This window comes from Barbus barbus, assembly GCF_936440315.1.
Source record: "Barbus barbus genome assembly, chromosome: 42".
In the NCBI taxonomy this organism is placed as follows: Eukaryota; Metazoa; Chordata; class Actinopteri; order Cypriniformes; family Cyprinidae; genus Barbus; species Barbus barbus.
This window is the reverse complement of record NC_136720.1, coordinates 9,103,311-9,127,975: the sequence shown is the minus strand read 5'-3', so window position 1 is coordinate 9,127,975 and position 24,665 is coordinate 9,103,311. Positions and strand designations below refer to the sequence as shown.

Sequence of the window (24,665 nt, the reverse complement as noted above, 5' to 3'; positions counted from 1 at the left end):
TAACACTGTAAATTGGTAGCTACCTTGGCATGTGTAAAAGGGAAACTGTTCTGAGAAACAGAACTAGCAATTTTACACTTATTTTTACACTTTAAACATGAGAACGCTTGAAGACTTGTATATAATATATATATAAGACACCAATAGAAGATTGACCACACAGTTGTAATGTTGTAGGCCTGCTTGAGTTCACTGCATGCATTGCAGCATTAATTAATTATGAAAGTGAAAGTGAAAGTGACATACGGCCAAGTATGGTGACCCATACTCGGAATTTGTGCTCTGCAATGAACCCATCCAAAGTGCACACACACAGCAGTGAACACACACACACCGTGAACACACACCCGGAGCAGTGGGCAGCCATTTATGCTGCTGCGCCCGGGGAGCAGTTGGGGGTTCGGTGCCTTGCTCAAGGGCACCTCAGTTGTGGTATTGAGGGTGGAGAGAGCGCTTTGAATTACGAGTCCGACTCTCTAACCATTAGGCCACGACTTCCCCTAATCATGATAAACTATCCATTCAGTCATATCTGACTCTCGGTGACCTTATGAAGAAACATTCTCCGTGCTATCCCGTCAAGCACTGCTTCTTTGTTCATATCAGTATCTGTTTCAATGGTGTCAAGCTAGCAAGTTCTTTGTCGTCCCCTTCTTCTGATTCCACTTACCATTCATTACCGACTTCTCTAGCAAGTTTGCACGCATAACATGGCCAAAGAAAGTCAGTCGTATTGATTTCAGCTTCTAGTGTTGACGCATGGTTTTATGCAATCCAGTACTTCTATTTGTAATGATTTATATGGATTACTTATTGTTTTATTGTTTGCTGCTTTCACTTGTGCTGTGGTTGTTGTCACTGTTATGTGGTGATTTTTCAGAGCTCTTTACCATTTTACCTTTTACCAAAATGACCATTTTCGAAGTTTGTGTGTTAAGTTCTGATGTGCATGTATAATTGAATACTTGAATTTATTGGCTTCTCTGTCGGTTCAAATCATTTTTAATGGACGTATTTCAGGGCGTTGCCATAAGCATTTTCCTATATTCCTGATTTATAGAGTTTCCTGGAAAACATTTAGCAAATAAGGCAAATAGTCAAATCATTAAAAAAAAAACGTGTGCTGTAGGAAATAATTAAACTCAAGTTTTCAAATTGAAGTGGGCTGAATTTTTATTATTATTTACATTGTAATATCATCAGGAAAACTGACCAAATAAATGTATTGCAACTTCCTTAAACTAAACATAGCCTTAACAATTCCTCTCTCCAAGTTGGGTGATTAAAATGGATTATTAAATGTGTCTCAGATTGAAAAAGGCCAGAGCCATTTATTTTAATAAGAAAAGCAATGCTACATTGTGCTCCGAAAATCCTTTAATTCCCCTTCCACAGTTTAACAAGTCCTGGATTAGAGCGAGAGAGCGCATCTGGCTCAATATGAGCTAATCGATAGTACGGCCTGCCTAAAATTTACTCTGAAACAGCCCACATCATAGATTAGTTTTGATAATTCACTTTAATCCCACATCTTCAATCTGGAGGTGTCCTTCCACCCACAGGCCTAACTGCGTTGGCTGAACCACAGCGAACCCACAACATCCAAATGGCAGCAGCAATGAACATGAAATATCATTCAAACATTACTCTTTTCATATTGAGCAGGCATGTTTAGTCTTCATTTTTCTCCGAATTCAAAGAAATAACAACATGTTAAAAGTGTTAAAGCATTACTTGACTCCAGGTTAGAAGCAGTAGAAGTAGACGCAACCAAAACAAGCTCTTTTTGAAGACATCAGTGTTTGAAGAATGCAGTCATTATCATCAGTGCAATCATCAGCTTTTCACATACTTGAGACTTGATCCAAATCACAGCCAATAGGAGAGCAGAACAGACCAGTACACCAATTTAGATTATATGTAATTACTGCAAGATTGCAAAATGGTCTATTTGTTTACTCAGCCTTTTTGTTTGAAGTTCTCTTTGTTAACCCAGTGAACAATCCAGCATTTTTATAGACCACAGTGAGAGTAGATACTGTTTGATATGAATAAACAATGGAGCGAACAACATTTTAGATTTGAAGATGAGAGCAACGAGGTGTAGCTTGTGAGAAGTTCGCATCTTTTTCACACTATGAAGTAAATGAAGAGTAGGTGTTGTAACCTTGTTTTAGTTTTAGTGTTCGATTCTTCACATTTATTTATGTGAAACTGTTCTGTATGATCATCTTCATAGATACGCTTCACTGCTCTCTAACATTGGAAACTGGTCAAATATAATGAATGTGAAATTGTGCAAAAATTGTTGAACGCTTAGAAAAGGAATAGAAATATGGAAGTTCTCCCCATCCTGTCCTTGGTTTTAGATGAATGAGGGCTTTAGCTTGAATCTTCTAGAGGATTTCTTTCTAATTGAACAAGTCGTCAGCTGTGCTCAGCAATGGGAAAACACATTAGACTCTCCCACGCTTTTTATTTTTTCTAAGTGAAACACTGATGACTCATGACATAAATGGCTTCGTGTAAAACCAGAAATCTTTGGTGTATTTATTAATATAATAATGTTATTCAACTAGGTCTAGTTAGCAGAAAACAGAGAGATGTGGGAGTGATAGGAATGATGGCATCATTTGTGAGTTTATGAATACAGTTTATGAAACTGCATTTGGTTATTATAGAGTCTTGTAAGATTATTGACAGTCGTTTGCAGACCATTTTCTTTAAAGCTAGATGCAAACTATGTGCAAATATGCAGGTGAGAATAACAAACAACAAACCACATTATTTTAACTAACATCACATTTTTGTGTAAAACAATATATGAATTGACCAAAATGTTGGGCAGAATTTGATTTAATGAGGAATTAATTGGGTTGTGAGAGTACTAGAACGGAAAACTGACCACAGAGGAAGACAGTTTTTAGTTTACTCATTATAGATCTCCTTGTGGCTATAGTGAAAACACAACCCATACTTGAGTTAAGAATTGCATTGGGACACATTTTGGAACACGATGATGCATGAAATTGAGCTGGTTAGAAACATTTGCATTCATGTGATTGAACAGAATATGGCTCGTTCAAATATGTAACCATAAAAATACACACTTTCTTACTGTGTCTCTCTCTTTCCTACCAGGCATGGATTATGTAGAGGACGAGGTGGATTTTAACTGGGAGGAGTACCTCGAAGAAACTGGAGCCACTGCCGCCCCTCACACTTCATTCAGACATGTGAGAACACACAGACAGAATGTCTCTCTCTCTCACTATCTCTCTCTTACACACACACACACACACACACACACACACTACCTACCCATACAAAAGTTTGGGATCAGTAAGATTTTTAATATTTTTTGAATAAGTCTCTTATGCTCACCAAGGCTGCATTTATTTAATCAAAAGTACAGTAAAACAGTAATATAGTGAAATATTTACTTTAAATATTAGTTTAAAATATAATTTATTCCTGTGGTGGCAAAGCTGAATTTTCATTAGACTTTACTCCAGTGTCACATGATCCTTCAGAAATCATTTTAATATGCAGATTTACTAACAGTGTTTCTCCGTTTGGAACCTGTGATACTTTTTTCCACATACACTTATTAATTTATTCAAAATAGAAGTATTTCGTAACAAAAGTTTAGGGTCAGGATGTTTTTGTATAGTTTTTTTTATTATTTATAGACTTTTATTGTTACAAATTATGTCTACTTTGAATAAAAGCAGTTCTTTTTTAACAAATTCTGAAAAAAGTATCACAGGTTACAAAAAATAAATAAATATTAAGCAGCACAAGTGTTTCTAGTATTGAAAATAAATTTGCATAATAGACTGATTTTCAGTCATGTGACACTGAAGACTGGAGTAATGGCTGCTGAGAAGTATATTAAAACAGTAAATAGTTATTTAAAATTGTAATAATTTGTAATATTTGTTATTGCAATAATATTTCACAATATTACTGTTTTGAGCATAAGAAACGTCCTTAAAAAATATTAGAAAATCTTAGACCCCAAATGTTTGAATACATATATTATTTTGTTGTTGATTTTGTAAATGGTGTTTTGGAACAACGTTACTTTGTAAAACCTAGAAAAAACTGACTGATTCCAACATGGGCACATTGTGTAACATGTTTCACTTGAAAATCATAAGCAAGTTTAAAAATACCACCCAGAAAACATGAAATACAGGTTAGGTTTGGCACTGTGTTGGGCTGCTACTTGATGTCTAATGTCAAATCAGGTCCTGATGATCACACACATTAACAAAATAGGAGCGGTGCCATTTAACTTTAGGCCAAAGCTGATCACTTTGATTACTCAAGCATGTAGTATCAGCAGTATATATGGTTATCAGTGTTTTTACTTTCCGAGGCCATCAGTAAGCCCATATATTTTTCAAGAATACAGCAAAGTCTTAATACATCATACTAACATCTGACTGAACCTTACAGGTGGAGCTCAGTCTTCAGAGCAGTTTTCAGCCTGGAATGAAGCTTGAAGTAGCTAATAAAGGCAGTCTGGATACATATTGGGTGGCCACCATTATAACCACCTGTGGTCAGTTGCTATTGTTACGCTACTGTGGCTATGGCGACGACCGCAAGGCTGACTTCTGGTGTGACGTCATGACAGCCGAACTTCATCCTGTTGGCTGGTGCGCTCAGAACAACAAAACGCTTCAGCCACCTGAAGGTAAGGTGCAAGTGCACCCAAACTTAAACCAACGCACCTGCAGAGATACATGTCTATTCAAATACAGATAAAGCTCATGTTAACAGTCCCTCCTGTCTAAACAAATGATGTCCAAGCACACACACACACACAGAGTTCTTCTCGCTATGTAGAGCAGTCCACCTTGTTTGTTCAAATAACAGCACCAAGACTTTAAATATGTATACTAATCAAACAAACATTGCAAAGTTGCATTGAAATATACACATTGTCCTCCAAATTGAATGAGTGAGCAGTGTAACGTCTATAACAGCTAGAAAGCCTGAGACAGGCTTTAGGTTTAAGTGGATTATTTTCTTCCAAAGGTGGGATTGATTCTTTGGAACTGGAAGCAGGTTATCAGTGTTATCCAATACACCATATCATTTCTTCATGAACTTTAAACTGGATTTTCAATGTTTGCCCAAAAACAGCAATGGTGAACAGTCACAATTCTTTACAATAATCCAGCATTTGCTATTTGTGTGTTTATATTGTTATCACTTGCTATTATTGCTAGTAAAATATGTTCTTAGTGTAGAATGCAGTTTCTTAATGTAATTCTGAAGTGTAGTTGACCAATGTACGTGATGTTTCTTTAGTCATTTTGGTCAATGTAAAATAGTTTCTTTGCTTAGACAGTCCTAAATAAAGTTAGGTAGGGTATAGGGTAGGGGTATAAAAATTTATGCTGAAATGGAAACTTAAGAATAAGAGTTTAGTTGAAAGTTTAGTTAAGAACACAAGATGTTTCACTACCCTAAAGAGCAAATTCATTAGAGTAGAATAATATTAATTTAGAAATAATAAGAATTTAGAAATTAAATTCTTGGAAAGTCTGTGGAGGTAATATAGAAATTGAAAAATCTTATTTGATCAAGATTAGAAGTACAGGAGAGGTGTGGGTTTATTGAAATAAATATCTATTGGGCCAGAAATTAATTATTTTCTGTGACTTTAAAGAAATAGTCACCCAAAAAGGAAAGTTTCCCCATGATTTACTCACCCTCAAGCCATCCATAGGTGTATATGACTTTCTTCTTTCAGATGAATACAATCAGAGTTATATTAAAACATGTCTTGGCTCTTCCAAGATTTATAATGGCAGTGAATGGGGGTCGAGATTTTGAAAAAAAGTGCTCCACATGGCTCCAGGCAGTTAATAAAGGGCTTCTGAAGCGAAACTATGCATTTAACTGTCTTGTGCGTGTTCACAAGAGAGTGGCATTCCAGCGGATGACGTAGGTCGTAAGCATAGCGTAAGCTCCAGTGAGAAGCGCAGAGGAGAGAGCAAAACAAAACAATGGTCACAAAGTAGAAGAAAAATGTTGGAGGATTGCGATATGAGCCAAGAGAAGACTGGTTTTCCTATGCTGTTAACAAATCTTGGTTCTCACAAGACTAGCATATTCTCACCAGAGCTCACACATTGCCTACAGCTGTGTGGAGCACTTTTTATGATGGATGGATGCAGCTTTTTGGTCTTCAAAATCTCAACACCCATTCACTATAAAGCTTGGACTCTTCCAAGCTTTATAATGGACAGGACATTTTTTGACATAACTCAAATGATTGTATTTGTCTGAAAGAAGAAAGACATATACACCTAGGATGGCTTGAGCGTGTGCAAATCATGGGGTAATTTTCATTTTTGGGTGAACTATCCCTTTAAGGCCTTCAGAATTCTTGGCAATTAAACGTTTTCATTGGAAAAATGGAGTGCATATTATTTTTTCTATCTAGTTGTGCTTAGATGCACAATATTGTTTTTTTTGCTTGAGTGCAATTTCGATTTAACATGTTGTTAATTCATTGGTCAAAGGTATTGGCACCAAAACACACACATAAGTATTTAATCTTAGGCTACAGTCCACAGTCATGATCATTTTAGGGTTGGGGCCTTCATTGTGGTACTGTGGTATTACAGAACTTCACTGTGCATCCTACAACAGATTGAATATGCAGTGTATGACTTCCGCACTTGGGTTACTGTCAGATATTTGCATGCCATCAGATGTATTGTATTTTCTCATATCATTTAATCCTACATGCTATGACACATGACTGGCTTAAAGACTTAAAATGTGTCAACAAACAGGTTATAACAGATAAACACAGAGCCTGATAGCGTCTTTTCCTGTCAGAAAAATTTGACCTGGTATCCTCCAAGACATCTAAAATCATCAGTTGGTGGATTCACTAATGTTTGACAATCTTGATATCTTTTTCAACCACTCCACATTTCAGAGAATAGGCATCATTCAGTTTTTTGAAGAGCTTATGTGTTAAACCTGTGCTGGAAGAATCTGACCATACCTGTTTTATCTATTAGAAAAGTTTATTTTGGCAGAAAAAGCTTTGAACCAGAAAAAATAGTGCCTGAAAGGTCAAGCAGCAATAACAGACAAAGCTGATCCCAACTGTGTCAGAATATTTCATTATAATAAAAAGCATGCAGTGTTTTAACATGTCTGATTCTAGTTGGCTTGAGGACAACACTGAATTTAAATAATGCTTCTAAATATTTTATAATAGTGCTCAGTCACAATGGGTGGCTTTAAAGAGATAGTTCACCTAAAATTTAAATTCTGTCATCATTTATTCACCCTCATGCCATTCCAAATTTTCTTGTCTGGAACATAAAATAAGTTATTTTAAGAAATCTTTTAATTTAATCTTTTTCCAAATCTGTCTGGGTACCAACAACATGCAGTTAGTTTCTCTCTTACCCTTATACATTTCATATACATGATGCATTCTGTCATTAATGATACATTTTCCTGCTTTTACGCACTATTCGTCCTATTTAATACTCTAAAGCTGCTTTGACACAATCTGTATTGTTAAAAGCGCTATATAAATAAAGGTGACTTGACTTTTTACTTGTATGCATGAGGAAATTATGACATTGATTGCTGTATTGGATTTTGTCATTTGAATTGAAAATTGATCTGTTTAATACATCCTTCCATTATGCATATTAAAGGAATATTCAGATTATATACTCAGCATTTTTGGAATGCAGTCAGTTGCTACATTCAATTTCACCTCAAACTGAAAAAAATGTATGTAAAGTAATGCACTTTCAATGATGTACAGTTGCCCCTATAGGCTTTCACTGTAAGTACATTTAATGTATTTAATCTGGAACATTCCGTAAAATAGCAATACATTTAATTTAAGTGCACCTAAATATTTATATAAAATGACATAGTTAATAAATATGCATTAAAGTTAACTTTATTTATTTAAATTTAAAGTTGCTGCAACTGTTAAGCAATCTGTCTGGGGTTTTTCGTGTATGTGTGTTTTCAGAAGAAATAGATAAAATCTATGTTTGCATTTCTAAGATAAGATGCAGTCTGACACCATCAACAATCGCCAGAAGCTCTGAAGCAAGAGTCTGTTTCAAAGAAAGCTCTGTTAGTGGTTGAAATATTCCCCAATATTGCCAAATTGTCCAAAAATGTTTCTAAAGAACCCATTAAAATGGTTTGAATGGTGCAGTTTACTTTCCTGTGTTGATGCGCTGAAACAGGAAGTTGGGGCAGGACATACAAAAGCACTCCCTCCCCTTTTTATATAACAAGCCAATAGCCTTAAGTTTACATCACAGCCCAGTAAACCACACAAAGCCTCTTCCTTCTCAAAGAAAGAGGTACATAAAAATAAATAGGTAATTAAAATTAGCCATAATTTGCAACTTGTTATGGGAGGCTGATGGTATTTATAATGTTTTATAATTTAAAAGGCATTTTAATTCTAGAAATTATTTTAACATTTTTGGTTTTGTAAAAAACATTTCAAATGCTGTAAAGGTTTATTTTGTTGTGTTTACACTAGCATATTAGCCTCAAAGCGAACACACCTGGTCTGAAATGATTAAGGGTTTAACATCACAACACATTTAAATCATTCATCCAATGAAGAACTGCAACGTGTAATACTGTAATTACTTCATTTGTTTTGACAGGAAATAACTGATGGCAGAAATAGAGTTATTTAGCATTCAATCAAATGGTTTATGGAAAACTATTGTCATCATGAACCATTTACATTAGCAAAGAGTGCCAGGAGATATACGACTAAATTAAATGACTCGTGCAAATGCAAGTAAACGCCATTAATTAGGTTTTATAGTGTGTACAGAAGCTTAATAATTTTTTTAAAAATTGTAGGCACAGCCAGGAATACTGTTTGTTTTACCGTGTTTAATTTGCACCACAAGTAGTGTTTTGTTTTTATGCATACCTTTATGAGTGTGTGTGAGTGTGCATGTTTAGTCAGTGTGTATTTGTTGGTCATCTTTGTTCCTGTCTGTTTATTTCTCAGATAACGTTTACCTCAGAGCAGGTAAGCCGAGCCTACTTTCTCTCTCTCTCTCTCTCTCTCTGTGTCTGCCCTCTTTTCTCTCAGACCAAGGGCATAGGTTTGGTTTCAACGTTTTCAAACCAAATCAGCAAAAGCACCATGTTTTCACAGTATGATATTTCCTGATATAGCTAAACAGCTGTTTAGAAAGAGAATATAATTTGTACAAGTACTGTATGTAGGTATTTGTACATTTAAAGGAATAGTGCACTCAAAAATGAAAATTTGCTGACAATGTTCTCACCCTCAGGCCATCCTGAGGAGTTTGTTTCATTGAAAGAGGTTTGGAGAAATGTAGCATTACATCACTTGCTCACTAATGGATCCTCTGCAGTGAATGGGTGCCGTCAGAATGAAAGTTAAAATAGCTGATAAAAATTGGCGCAACTTAAAATGACTTAATTATGGATTTGTTTCTTGCAGACACACAGCTTTTCATTTTAAAAGGATTTTGATTGATGGACTGTAGTCGTGTGGATTATTTGTGAATTTTTTGATGTTTTAACAGCTGTTTAGAGTCTCATTCTGACGGCACCCATTCATTCACTGGTGAACAAGAGATGTAATGCTAAATTAACATGAAAAAAACATTACTGGTGTGCATCTCAGGACAAAACAAAGGCACTGATGTATTTTAAGACCAGTCAGTGCAAGTTTCTTTCAGTTAAAACATCTTATACTTTAGTCTGGGACTAGGCTTAAGCCTTGTCTGTGAAACTGGGGGTTAAAGTCACTAAAATTATTTAAAAGTTTTTTTAGTCTTTAAAATTAGGTTGTGTAATTATTGCAAATTACTAGGTGTCTAAAATTATGTGGCAGAAATTGCATTTTATCATTCCTAAATCTGGACAGTCCAACTGTCACTTCCCATTTACATTTAACTGCAAATTCAGTCATCATCTACCCACACTTGTTGTTCCTTGTGTAACAATTTCAGAGCTGCTCTTTTCCAGGCAACAAAATGCATAATAATCACTAGCTGTCAAATTCTGTTGCTTGTGTTGTAAAAATGTGAACGTGGTTCTCTCTTCACACTGAACAAAAACTATACTATTATTAGATGCTTTAAAAATAGAAAAATTAAACTCCTGCAAACCTACAAAATGATAAATTGTGAAGAATATTCTATAACGACTTTAGGTTTGTTTGATGAAATTCAAGTTGTAATTCACTATCTCTTCTTTTTTTCTTTCTTTAATGAGCAAACTCTTATTTTTATTTCAAATTCTCCTTACTATTCTTATTGATTCGGTTGATTTAATTCATAAAAACTTGATTCTTCTTGATCTGTCTCGCCTTCTTGATTTCAACTCACCGACACAGAGGGGAAAATTACTCAACATCACTCTGTTCGTACACAAAGTTATGGTATTACATAAGAACACTTACTTTTATGATATTTTTAATTATTTGTTTTTAAAAAAAAAATTATATTTTATATTGTTTTGTGCTTGAGAGCTCCAGTCCCAATTCATTGTTCATGCATGAAAGCCCGATAGCATTTTTTTTCTTTCTTTAATTTCCCCTTTTGTGTTTCACGGAAGGAAGTACGTTGTATGGGTTTGTAATACTATGAGGGTGAGTAAATGGTGACAGAATTTTCCCTTTTTTTTTTTTTGTGAACTAGTCCTTCAACTTTTGGTAGAAACATGTCGTCCCATGTGTACCCAAATCTACGCCCACATCTCAGACGCTTGCATTATCTGTTTTTCTGGGTCTTTTCCTTTATCTCTCGCCTCATCTTTCTCAGACATCCTCCAGAATTTCTCATAATGTCTTTTTTTATTTCTCCAGTATTTTCTGCTTATCTTCCTTCCTTGTTCCTTCTGCTTGTTTGCTCAGCCCTGTGTATTAGATTATGTGAGTATGAATGAGAGTGTGTGAGAGGTGTGAACGTCATGGTGGTGTCAGCGTGAGAGCTTGTCTATTTGCATGCATTTGTGTAGCTGAGACATACAAAGTTAAGGCAACTCCGGAGGTCATATGTAAAGCTACTTAGCTTGGCATGCTTCACTTGGTGCACGCACATGTTTCCATGCATATCATGCTCTGTGAAACACATTTTACACATTCTTTCCATTTCCAGGGCAAAAACAAATGGAGTTCAATGTAAAACATCATTCATACAGATAAAAACAGATAATTATTTATGTTCCTACCTCTAACAACAACAACAACAACAAAAAAAAAGATTAAAAATGAAATAATACAAAACAAATAAGACAAGAAATAATAAAATAAAAAATATCAAAAACTGAATTTTTAAACAAAAGAAAAGGAAAGATTTAAAATGCTGCAATTTAGGCATCACAACATCTTAATGTACACCATGAAATATGAATAAAGTTTACATTTATTATTTGTTATTAAATTCTGAGATTAATTACATGTGAGTATTAGATGAATGCAACTAAAATGGTAATCTATGTGTTAAAATATGGGGAAGCACGCATATTAAATATCCAATTTTAACAATATAAATAAAAACAACTTTTTAATATTGGCTGATTGTGCATCCCTAACAGTGTTATTTTAGTATTATTTATATACTGTCATGACACGTTTGTGCCAGGGAACGAGGAGGCGAGGAACTTATTCAAAACATAGACTTTATTAACCAAAACTTAGGGAACGCTGGAGACACGGAAAGACATGCACAGAATGACGATTGAGACCAGACACAGAGGACTAATAAACACTGGGGGAAAACTAGATAATTAATAAAACACGACTAGAGACAAATAAACAAATAATGAGGACAGGAAAAAACAAATATGGGCACGAGAGGAAGGGAAACACAAGACACAGGAAGACAGGACTGACATATACTATTATAGTGTTTATTTATATTTTGATGAACTTTTCAGTTTTTATTTTAATTTTAGTTTTGAATTTTATATATGTTATTGAAATATTTCTATTAATCTTTATTTATTTATTTATTTATTTTCTGCTTTAGATTTAGTAATTATGGTACTTCAACTTCAACTTATTCACTTAGATGCCAAGGCAACATTTCTAATATTCATTTAAGTTTTTCATGTAACATTTATTTTTTATTTTATTTCAGTTTTATTTTAACTATTGAAAAACGTTTAATATTTTTAGTTGTAATCAACAATAACAATACTAATCCCTAAACTCTGCAAGATATTTACAGTTTTGTAAAATAAGAAGAATCTTTAAAATTCATAAATTACAACAAAAATAATAGTTCTGTTTAAATTCTCACATAGCATTGGTTCTCCTTTTCTGTTTATAGTCTTTTGTGATAGTTGTGTGTGGGTCCTCGGTTTTTCCTGAGTAGTGAAGCTGCACACTGTTCTTGACAAAAAGCCTGCAGGTCCAGTAAGTTCGTTGGTTTCCCAGCATGCTCTGCACATTTGATTTCTTCCCCACAGTGACTTTATGATTTTGAGATTCAGCGTTGGCACTCAGGACAATTGAGGAACTCATACACAACAGTTACAAAAGGCTGCAAGCCGTCATTGATTCTCAAGGAGACGCCACATGATACCAAGAACCAGGCGAACAAGGTTTTGCAAAAAAATCATTTGTGTAAATTAAACTATTTTCTTAAGTAAGTGCTCACTTGCTTCTCACTTCTTGGTTTATTTAGACTAGGACGTGATGGAAGTGTCAACATATACAGTCATTTAGACTGATTTGTGAGCAGGTTCATTTTTGGACAGGTTCTTTAATAAGAACCCCAAAGAGCATCATAAAAATAATTGGTTCTGGGATTCTTTTAAAAATACAACTGCTTTAGAACAGTATTTGGCATAAACTAATGAGTAGTTTGAAAACTAAACACTGACATAGGCTTACATAAGTATGCCAGATTAACCATATGGGCATTTGGGCACATGCCCGTATGGGCATCATGCAAGGCAGTATAAATATTTTCAATTGTGCAATGGCCAAAGACAGCCAAAAGCAAAGAAAGAGGAATACTTGGAAACTAAGAGGGATTGCTGACATCAGCCAACAATGAAAAGAGTTTCTGGAGAAATTATTACTACATTTTAGCTTTGTAAAAGATTACAAACTGAGTATGTGTACTTAAAATGTGCACAGAAACATTTATTTAAAAAGTAAATAGGTTTGATTGTTTTTCAAGTAATGAGGAATGAATCAATTATTTTTTTTTTTCTGAGGCACCATGCATTAATAGAAATTAAAGGAATAGTTCACCCAAAAATGAAAATTTGTTTATTCACCCTCATGTTGTTCCAAACCTGAATGAGTTTCTTTCTTATGTTGAACACAAAAGAAGATATATCAAAGAATTTCTGAGAACCAAACAGTTTTTGGTCCCCATTGACTTCCATAGGTAAAGAAATACAATGGAAGTCAATGGGGACCATCAACTGTTTGATTCCCAGCATTCTTCAAAATACCTCCTTTATGTTCAACATAAGAAGGAAACTCATACAGGTTTGGGACGACATGAGGGTGAGTAAATAATGACAGAATTTTTATTTTTGGGTGAACTATTCCTTAAAGTCTGTTCACACCAAAATGATAACTATAACTATAACTATAACGATAACTAGCGTCCACGCCAACAGATGATAGCATTATGTTTATTATAAGTGTGCAATGAAGATCTGTCATCTGCCGCTTTAAATGAGGATTCTGATTGGCTGTCAATGTTTTTATCATTCACCACAAAAATCATTCTGAAAGTGATTCCAATGATATGTTCCGTTATCATTACAGTTGTGGTATGGATTTAGATTGATTTTTTGTCCTTGGTGTGAACGGGCCTTTAATCTGTATTTAATTTAAGTGTAGATTTGCAAATGGTATGATATGGATTCAATTAATTATTCATTAATTCATTAAGTTTAATAGTTAATAAACATGAAAGAAGCTACTAAACACACACACTCAAGCACGCACCAAATAAAAAAGGCCCAAGGTTAATCGCATAAGTATGTGTTGAATTTGATTGTCATGAGCTAATGTGATGAAATGATCCCGTTCCACTGAAGAGTGTCGAACACACGGCCTGAGTAAAGTGCTTAGACGCTGGGGGGTTGTTGGCATGGCAACGGCCGCACACTCCCGTTCTAGCGCTACTTAAGCGATTAGCGTACACACTTGTGCTGCAGAGATTACACGCTGAGACACAGCGGCATTCTGCCACAAGCACTCTTTCACACACACACACACACACACACACACACACACACACACACACACACACACACAAACCTTCAACTTTTTCTTATTGTAGCTATTTGAGCTGAATTACATTAGAGTTGGTCTTTTATTATACCACAACATTTTGGGACAATACTGTGGTGGTTCACAGCTATATTTATGATGGTTTTATATAGTCAAGTCAAGTCAAGTCATCTTTATTTATATAGCGCTTTTAACAATACAGATTTTGTCAAAGCACTTAACAGTATCAAATTGGAGGATAGAGTGTCAGGAATGTATAAAAATAAGATTAAACACTCAATTTTCAATTAATGTATTTCATTATTGAGTTCAGAGATGTCATTGTCTAGATCAGTTTAGTTTAAATAGTATCTGTGAAATAAAATTGATGATAATCGCTAGAAATTAAGTGTCTATATAGTGATAGAACATGTAATATTATGGTTTGACACACTAATATATGTGTCCTTAATATATTTCTGTGGTCAGATTTGATTGTCAAATTCCATGCAAGGTCAAAATGACTTTGTGTGTGTTTAATTGGAATATATCTCATTGTTATGTTTATATTCATATTATACTGAATACAAAGTAAAAGTCTAGATATTATATATATTATTATTAAACACTAAATAGATTAGATTATTAAACTCTAAATATTACTAGTCAATGTAGTATATATATATATATATATATATATATATATATATATATATACACATACACACACACACACTCAAAATTATATCATATATCAAAAGTTCAGATATCATATACATTATTAAACCCTAAATAGATAAAATAGATTATTAAACTCTAGATATTAATAGTCAATGTAGTGGGGTTTTCCACTCAAGATTCCATCAATCATATTTGTAATGTCTTTAAATATTATATATGTTTATATATATGTGTGTGTGTTTGAATTATTATAAACTATATATAGTTATATATATATACACACACATTTATATTTATATAGTTTATAATTTTTAGTTGTGTGTACACAAAATAACTACAATTAAAAAATGTATAAATGTATTTTTACTCTCTATAGTAAAATATTTAAATAAAATTGTATATGTACATTTATATATACTAATTTTTCTTGTCCTTTTTTATTTTTATTTAATATTTTATTACTGATCTATTCTTTATTTGTCTATCTATCCACCCATCCATCCATCTATCATCTACTAAATGAAAAAAGAGGATAAGAAAATTCAGACTGACTTTCAGTGTTTTGAAAAATAAACTGTGTGTAATAATATTTGTTATTTTCCTTTGAAATGATCCTAAAAACACCTGATTAAGAAATGACCTTTTTGCTGTTAAAAATAGTATCCTGGATGTCCTAGTGGTTGGCAGGCAAACAGGAAATGGTGTTATCCACTTCAGACACACAGGACAGGTTGTTTCTACTGTACCAGTTGGTATCGCAACGCTGCTCTCCCTTTAACACACAGCGTTTTGTTTCCCTTCCTCTCTTGAATAATTGCTTTGATTACAAAAGCAGGGAAACTCTTTAAATCTGGCCCCGCTGTTTACAGAAGAGTTGTTGGAAGATATGCAAATCTTCTTTTGCGAAATGAATATTTGCATAGAGACTCCCTAGTGCAGAAAAGAGGAAACGCAAACCGGCTCATGTGTCTTTTTGAGTTGTTGTAAATTATGCATTCATTGATTTGATCCGAACAAGTCTGTGCAGCCAAAAGAAACAAAAGAAAAAGTTCCACAATGGATTTGGAATGGAATAAACTAATACAATATTTATGTGTACAAAATAAATATCTATAAAATCACTTGTAGCCATAGTCACAATCCCATAAGAAATAAAAATAACAAATGTTATTTTTGTTTTTTTTTGTTTTACTTTTACAAAGCAATAATATTAAATAAAGCAAAAGTTTTTTTCTCCTGAAAAAAAAACAACTGTAATCAAAAGTCAGAAATCTTAGTATGAACTCAAACGTTATACTAAATAATTTTAGAAAAAACATTTTAAACCATAATATATTTACCACAAGATATCACAGTAGTAATCACAGTTGTTAGTGGCTGTATTTAGTAGACAGTTAGTAGGCAACCAGTGTGCTAGTTAAAAGAGGAAAATAAATAATAGAGACAGAAATGCATGTCCTGCTTAAATGGAAATGGGCAGAGCCTCTGATGACTGAGCTTCTGTTATTAAAAAAGTGTGGTGACAAATTTAAAGCGTATAAATAGTTGCTCTATTCATGTCTGTAAAACATCAAGCAGAAAGACAGACACAGTAACACAGGGACAGAGCAAAGACATTTTCAAACACACTGCAAAAAAATCCAGTTAACTCACTGTTTGTTCACTCCAATTTAACCATAAATCTTAGTTAATTATAATGTAATAACTAATATTAACTTGCTTAGACTCTGAAAAGTCTTCACAAAACCGTCCCAGGTTACGTATGTAACCATGGTTCCCCGAGGGAACTAGACGCTGCATCGGAAAAAGCTGGGGAAACGCCTTCAGCAATACCATGCTCTGAATCATATGTGTAATCAGTCCAATCGATGGGCGACACGTCACGGGTGGGTGACGTAACGACCAGGAAGCTTAAAAGCACGTGAGGTGCAACCGGCGTTAGCTTCTAGGAATGAAGCAAGCTCTAGTAGGGATGCCGGAAGAATGGCCCTGCGATGCAGCTTCTCGTTCCCTCTGGGAACCATGGTTACATACATAACATGGGACGTTCCCCTTCAGGAACTCGAGCTGCGTCGGAAAACACGAGGGGAATGAGATGTCCACACCGCCAGACTTGCAAATCCCTGCCTAGTGTGGAAGAGCACAGCTATGACAAAAGACAAAAGAGCCAGGAGTGGCTCGCAAATCTAGGTCATAGAACCTGACAAACGTGAGGGACGTGGACCACCATGCAGCGTTGCAGATGTCCTGCACAGGCACACCTGCCAAAAAGGCCTTCGAGGCAGCCACACTCCTCGTAGAGTGAGCCTTGACCCCCAAGGAGAGGGGAGATCAGAGGACTCGAGGCTGTGGATAGCATCCTGATCCACCACTTAGCATAGCTTCTCTGGCCGGAGGTCTCAGCCTCAGTGCACCACGGAGGAAAAGTGTAACTAGGGGGTGTCTGCCCACTGACAGGCCACCAAGAGGGGCGTGGTAGGCCACTATAGCCATGTGATTCTATCACATTTTAAACTTCTTTTCATGACACCTTATAACAGTACAAGTTTTCTGTAAAAACATCAGAAAATAATTTAATGTAATAATTGTATTCAAGAACACTGAAAATGATCAAAAAAGAATAAAAAGTTTAATCTTATTTAATTATTCAAAATGCTTTATAAAGAGACCTTGTCCTGTGGTGTGACATCTTTGTCCTGTTGTGTGTCACACCGGAGGACATTTTCTGTCACACCATAGGACATATCAGCCTTTTTCCTTCAATTAATTACCTTGCTATTCAAAGCTAACCTGTCATTAGCGGTAAGCAAGACACATTTGCATAATTTTCCATGATTATGTAGTTTAAAATGCAGTTTTTAATAAAAATATATAATTTAGGGGTGTCACACCAAAGGCCAACAAAATGTAACACTTGCAGTGGTTCCAAAAAAGTTAAATATTTTAACAATTCTGAGACAAATTTCACCATGTGCACATGTCATGGGCTTCACAGTGGGCTTCAGTAACACAGCCATGAATGGGATCCTTCAAGTAATTAAAGTTTTCTCTGGAATTGGCCGATTTAAAATCAGGATATGGTGTCACACCATAAGACATGGTTTTCAGAGATAAAGTGTATCAAGTTCCTACGCTTTCAGAAATATGTGGATAAAAAAATGATTGCCATTTACTAAAATAGACACTTGTACAATTATGCCAGAGGTATTTATTAACATTTTATGCTTTTCTTTTTCATTTATAAAAGTTGTAATTTATTGAACCATGCTTGGGACAGTCACACCATAGGACAATTTTGAGACTTAGCTCAAAATGTACAAAAAATCAAATAACACTGCAGCTTAACTGCAGCTTATAACTACAGGTCCACGTAGGACAAAGAAATGTTTAACCATTTACTGCATTTTAACCCTCTATGGGATATCGTCATTTATAAATGACTCTAAGAAAATTGCATTTAAAATACAATATTAATGTTCAACCAACAACATTTTATTTTAGTGATGTCAAATGACATCCCCTTCAACCAGTAAAATAAAAATTTATTAGCCATGTGCTTCACATTTTTGGTAACCAAGTAGTAAAGGAGGCATTAGCACATGTTAAGTCACATGCTCTCAAGGCTCCATATTGAGCTAATTTTAGACTACAAAATACATATAAATTCAAGTTATAAAAAATTAATTGCACATCAAAATGTGATTTCTAAAGTTTTTTTTTTTATGAAAAACAACAACTAAGAGACCAACAAATCTGAGCGTCATGCATAACTGACAAAGTCCTATTATGTGATGCATATTCGCTGTAGCTGGCACTATTGACCAGCATTGGCATGCAGTATAATAGCCTTTATGCATGCGTTTTAGGAAGATGGTGAGGCAAATCTGTACTTATTTCAGAAAGTATTGATGATAGTGATATGAGTGCATCAGAAAATCCTGTTGTAGTAATAAAAGAAGTTGTTGAGGACCAAGGAGGATAGAAGCCATGAGGGTGAGGGCAGTGATGAAGAATGGGTTTTTGTGGAAATCAGGGATTTGGGTACATTACTGTATGCCAGTTGGAAAGATGCGATCCATACAACAACCAGAGGTCAGGAAAGATGCCAATGTCACTTTTTTTTAAGATAGTGAAAAAGCATTTGATTGTGTGTGAAGTTTCAGACAATTTGGCAAAAATAATTTACCCTAATGAGACAATGTCAGTTATAAATGACAGATCTCTAAAAAAAAAAAAAAAAAAAGGTCAGATGAAGAAAACAAATTAAATTTTGAAAAATGATTGTTCTCCTAAATATATGTAAAATATAAAGTCAATTTTTTTTTTAAGCTGTAAATTCACAATTACTCCTATAGTGTCACAGTGCACACAGCAAGGAGGAACGAGAAACACGAGATGAGGATGTAACTAAAAATAACAGTCTTTAATAAATCCAACAAGGCAAGACAAGGCAGGGCAGACACACAGGAACACCAGGGAGTAATGAGTAGACCAGACAAAAACTAACTGAACAGGCAGGAACTAAATACACAGGATAATCACAAACATAATCAAACACAGCTGAACTGAATAAACTAATAATCACACTAAACAAGGACAGGAAACAAACCAAATATGGAAACATGAAGCGGGAACACATGACAGGACTGACATATAGAGGGTTAAATAACGACAATATTAATTATATTCATTTTTATCTTGTGGGACAGTGACAATTCCATGCCACGTCAACAACCCATATATACACACATACAGTTAAAATATCTCTCCAAGATAAAACTCATTAAATGATTCCTCTTCAACAAAAAGATGATCTTTCCTTTAAAAAAATATATTTTATCAGTAGTATTATTGGCCTTAATTAATACATTTTAGAATTAAAATATAAATCATGGCATGGCATTTGGCATAGTATATTATTACATTTAACTGAGATTTGTTTGGCTTATTCTTGCATATTGGCATATTTAAAAATGTTGGTACAAAGTGAATTTACTTTAAGCCTTTATACATACAATAAAATCCAATTGTTGGCCCTACCCCTGTCTGTCTGTCTGTCTGTGTGTGTGTCTCTCTCTCATTCTGTCTTTGTTTACTCAAAGCCTCCGTCAGGGCAGAGATCACTCCCTCGTGAGTGGTATCATGTGTTATTGAGTGAAGCAGTCATGACGTAACAGGGCAGAGACAGTATTTGGCTCTCAGAGTCAAGATAGCAAGATAGCAAGATAGCAGTCAGCAACCACACTGAGAACTTCAGCAATGTGAATTCTGCTGATGCTAACGTACAGTTTTGTGCTAACGGTGCACAACGCGTCATGATTAATGTGTTGTTGTTCTTCTGTAACATGTAACTAAATAGCACTTCTCTCTGTGGAGGTACTGTGTACAATTATGCAGAAAGCAGGATGTTTAGGCCTGTGTGGATGCTAAAACGCAGGACACCACGGGGCAGGATGTAGGAAGATGTTTGAGAGAGGAAGTCTATTAAATGCCGTATTCATAAATCTGTGGATGTATACCGATGTTTGAAATAAGCAGATGTATGTGGGTCAGAGACGAAAAAGGGTTTTCTTTATACATTTTTACCATTATTTACAGAAAAATGTGTAACAATAGTTTGTAAAAAACCTTGTCAGGCATATTTAGAACAAGAATCATTAGATGACATCAAAAGACTAAGGATCACAATGCAGCCCCAAAATATTAATTAATTGTTTTAAATCTTTGACAGTATCCTTTTAACCACTAGGTTTTACCCATTTGACAGCAACAAGTTAATCATTTAAATTGTAATACAATTTAGGGCCAGTTTTACTAAACGGGGCACAAGAGAACAATTCCAAAACAGCACCGATGGGCGTGGAAAATTCTGTGGGGTGGTTTACTGACAACGCACAAATTAAAGAACACAGACGCAACATCTCATTTCCATAATGACCAGCAGCGCACATTAGAGAAGGATATGTTCGGATTCGGATTATGTGTTCTTCTAGCATTCAAAATACGTGTGAAATCCTCTCCCTTCTACCTAGCAACAACCAATGCAGTCATTTCAAGCGCAAAACAGTTTAAGACATGCTTTTATTGGCCGTTAAATAATGGCGCAAATACTATTAATTTGACGAGCGCAAACGTTAGTAAATCGCATTGCTTGATTCATTTTAATACTCTTCTCCCATAAATTTTGCGTCTGAAAGGAAAATTCCTACAAGTGCATATTCAATAAGGTCAGGTGCAAAAAAAATCTTTAGTAAATCCTGAAATTTTAACACCAAATGATTGGTTTGCGCTGGTGCAAGCTGTTAGCAAATCTGGCCCTTAGTATTATCACTTATTCTTTTATATATGTTAATAAGTAGAGGTCAGAATAAATATGTTTTTTTTTTTTTTTACATAAATATAAGATGTTATGCTGAATGGCGAAGGAATATTATTTCACCCATATTTTGACATTTTTTAACAAAAGTTATTTGAAACTTTAAAGTAGACACTTGCATTTAATATACTTTCTATGTATATAAAACCACTTTTGTAAATTTCATTTGATGCACAAAAACACAAAAACGGGACATTGCATCTTTGACCCATGTACAATGCACACACACACACACACACACACACACACACACACTCCTGTCAGTCATGCACATGGTAGATACTATCAAACAGCAACATAATGCATCAGTTCCAAACACAAAAGTGTGGAATTGTCTGTGAATTTGAATTAATATTGTGAAAAATATTACTTCATCATCTGTTTCAGCTATTAAAGAGAAGCACAGTGACTGGACTGAGTTTCTCGTCAAAGAGCTCACAGGTTCACGGACGGCACCGGCAAACCTGCTTGAAGGGGTGAGAATGAAATTTGTGTATTTTACTCTCATATGTTAAGTGTGCAAAAGTATTAACAATTAACAAACCTGTAAATGCCCAACCAACAGCGCAAGTGCCAAACATCATACACAGATAAGTGACAGATATATTTGTGCCAAAATACCACAATGCTGCATGTTTATTGATACTTTTGGGCAGTAACCCACCAGTTAAAAACCACTGAATAATGGTGAAAGGAAAAATGGAATGGGCCTTGATCAGGATAGATGGTGTATTTCATTTGCTGTGAATAAAAACAAGAATATAATGTAAAAGATCATGTGACAGGCTTGTGCAACAAAACAACATTTCCTGTCATTGTGATCGCAAGACAATAGTAGTTATGAAACACAAATAAAGCATGAATTACACACCTAATGTTACCAGTAAAAAAAACTGTTTTTTTTTTACTGGTAACATTATAATAACTTTCATTAATCATGGACAAACATTATATAATGCTTAACAGATCATTAGTTAATATATTTACATAGCTAGAAATATGAGAATAGGCTTGTTAATGTTTACTGATGTACTTATTAAACATTATCTAATGATTAACTTATCATTATTTAATGCAAATTGAAATGCTTAGAAATGTCATTAAACATTTTTAAACTTCAAATGATTTTGACAAATGGTTTACGAGTAAAAGCTTCATTCATAAATTATTAACAAACATAACAGGATATTCCTTGAATCATTCATCAGGAGGAGAAAATGAACCAATTTTCACGAAACGTCTTCGTTAATCATTTATCAAAACAATGTAGTATAAGTAGACTGAACCATGTTATAGTAATCGTATATATCTTATAGTAATCAAATTAATCCTAGTATGCTTTTGACCCCTTAACCCACCCTTAAACCAACTCACACTATCAGAAGTACATTAACAAAAGTTTTTAATAATTGCATAAAATTAGATTGTCAAATATTGTTAAATGAAAATGTCAAACAATTTACTTAAATGAATAATATTATTTCTTTGTCTCTCTTTTCCTCTCATCTTAGCCATTAAAAGGTAAAAACACAGTGGATCTGATTGTGGCAGACTGTATTTTGGAGGTGCGTGATGCCTTTGAACCCAGCCTGTACTGGGCGGCACGAGTCCAGTGTAACGTCGGCGGGCGTTTATGCCTCCGCTATGTTGGATTAAATGATTCAGCCCACAACATGTGGATGTTCTACCTTGACACCAGGCTCCGCCCCCTGGGCTGGGCCAAAGAGAATAATCTATCACTGAAACCACCCACAGGTGAGATTATGAACGTGTATTTGATCATTATAAATATAGTCAGTGTTAATCCATTGCATTATTAAGTTTAATTAATTAAAATAAATGTAGACTAAATGTAAATTTAAAATTAATTTATTTTTATAAAATGAACCCTCTACTTTCTTTTTCTCAAATATTCATTCAACGTTTTGAGCTAAAGCAGCGCAGTTCATAGTCAAGCATTTTTCTTGATGCTTCTCCTCCCATATGCAAATTGTTCCATTGCACAATTGCCAAGTTCTATGTGCAGCCGGTCTGGCTTCCACACTAATTATCATGGATCTGAATTCACATTTCCCTAAAGGAAACTTTGCAAATAAATTAAACAACTTGTTCAGACATGTTCTGTCATGATCTTGCCTTTCTATCAAATATGCTTATGTAATATACAAGGAATAACTAATGATGACAGTTGCATTTTTAAAAATGAATGCACACCCACTGTGGTAATGCAGTGCTGTGTTTACATCTGAGGTGTGCATTCAATTTAATGAATTCAGTGGGCAGTCAGGAATCAATTATTCAACTTACATGTTTATCTCAAGACATTTTTCAGGCTGCTACTAGTTCAAAAGCATCGCTGTAGAATTTGTATTGATGACTGTTTCTAAGCAGTTATTTTGAGAAGAAAGAGTGATCGGGTGCGTGTGATTACCTGCGTCTGCTGTGGCTCTTAGCACTGTTGAGAGGCTGCAATGCCACAAATAGCAAAGTAATTAGTTTAACTACTTTTCTCAGAAGCAAGGTGATAGTATCACTTGAAAAAAAATTATAATCATGCAGCATTTTAGTAGAAAAACTATTTTGGTTACATTGCAGGATGGATGGATGGATAAACGTACAGAATGATTGATGGATGGATGGATGGATGGATGGATAGAAGTACAGAATGATGGATGGATGGATGGATGTACAGAATGATGGATGGATGGATGGATAGATAGAAGTACAGAAGGATGGATGGATGGATGCATAAAAGTACAAAATGATGGATGGATAGAAGTACAGAATGATGTATGGATGGATAGAAGTACAGAAGGATGTATGATAGATGGATAGAAGAAGTACAGAAGGATGGATGGATGGATAGAAGTACAGAAGGTTGGATGGATGAATAGAGTACAGAATGATGGATGGATGATAAAAGTACAGAATGATGGATGATGGATAGTAGTGCAGACAGAGTGATAGACAGAATGATATATGATAAAACGCTGGGCTGGATGGACAGAGGGATGAGTAATTGGCTGAATAAATATTTGGATGGATGAAAAAGACTGATGTATAGATAAATGGATGGATAATTGGATGAATAGTTGGTTATATCGATGGATGGATGGAAGGTTGGATGAATAACTATGGATGGATGAATATATAAAAACACTGATGAATTGATAAATGGATGATAAATGGGAGAATATTTGGTTGGATGGATGGAGTGATGAATAACTGGATGGATGATGGATGGATGTGTAGGTGGTCGGATGAATAAATATGTGGATGGATGGACAGTTATGTGTATGTATAGTATGGATGATGGATGGATTGATAGCTGGATGAATAAAT

The 24,665-nt window shown here is 34.7% G+C and overlaps 1 protein-coding gene across 1 annotated transcript in view; it reads left to right on the top strand.

Moving 5' to 3' along the window:
- Positions 1 to 24,665, top strand: part of LOC306861286 (scm-like with four MBT domains protein 2) — a 52,857-nt gene that overhangs the window by 2,913 nt on the left and 25,279 nt on the right. Inside the window, exons 2-6 of the mRNA XM_079403476.1 lie at positions 3,142 to 3,236; positions 4,465 to 4,705; positions 9,056 to 9,076; positions 21,711 to 21,799; positions 22,835 to 23,078. Coding sequence (XP_079259602.1) covers positions 3,144 to 3,236; positions 4,465 to 4,705; positions 9,056 to 9,076; positions 21,711 to 21,799; positions 22,835 to 23,078 — 688 coding nt within the window. The 5' untranslated portion in view covers positions 3,142 to 3,143. The remainder of the gene's footprint in view (positions 1 to 3,141; positions 3,237 to 4,464; positions 4,706 to 9,055; positions 9,077 to 21,710; positions 21,800 to 22,834; positions 23,079 to 24,665) is intronic.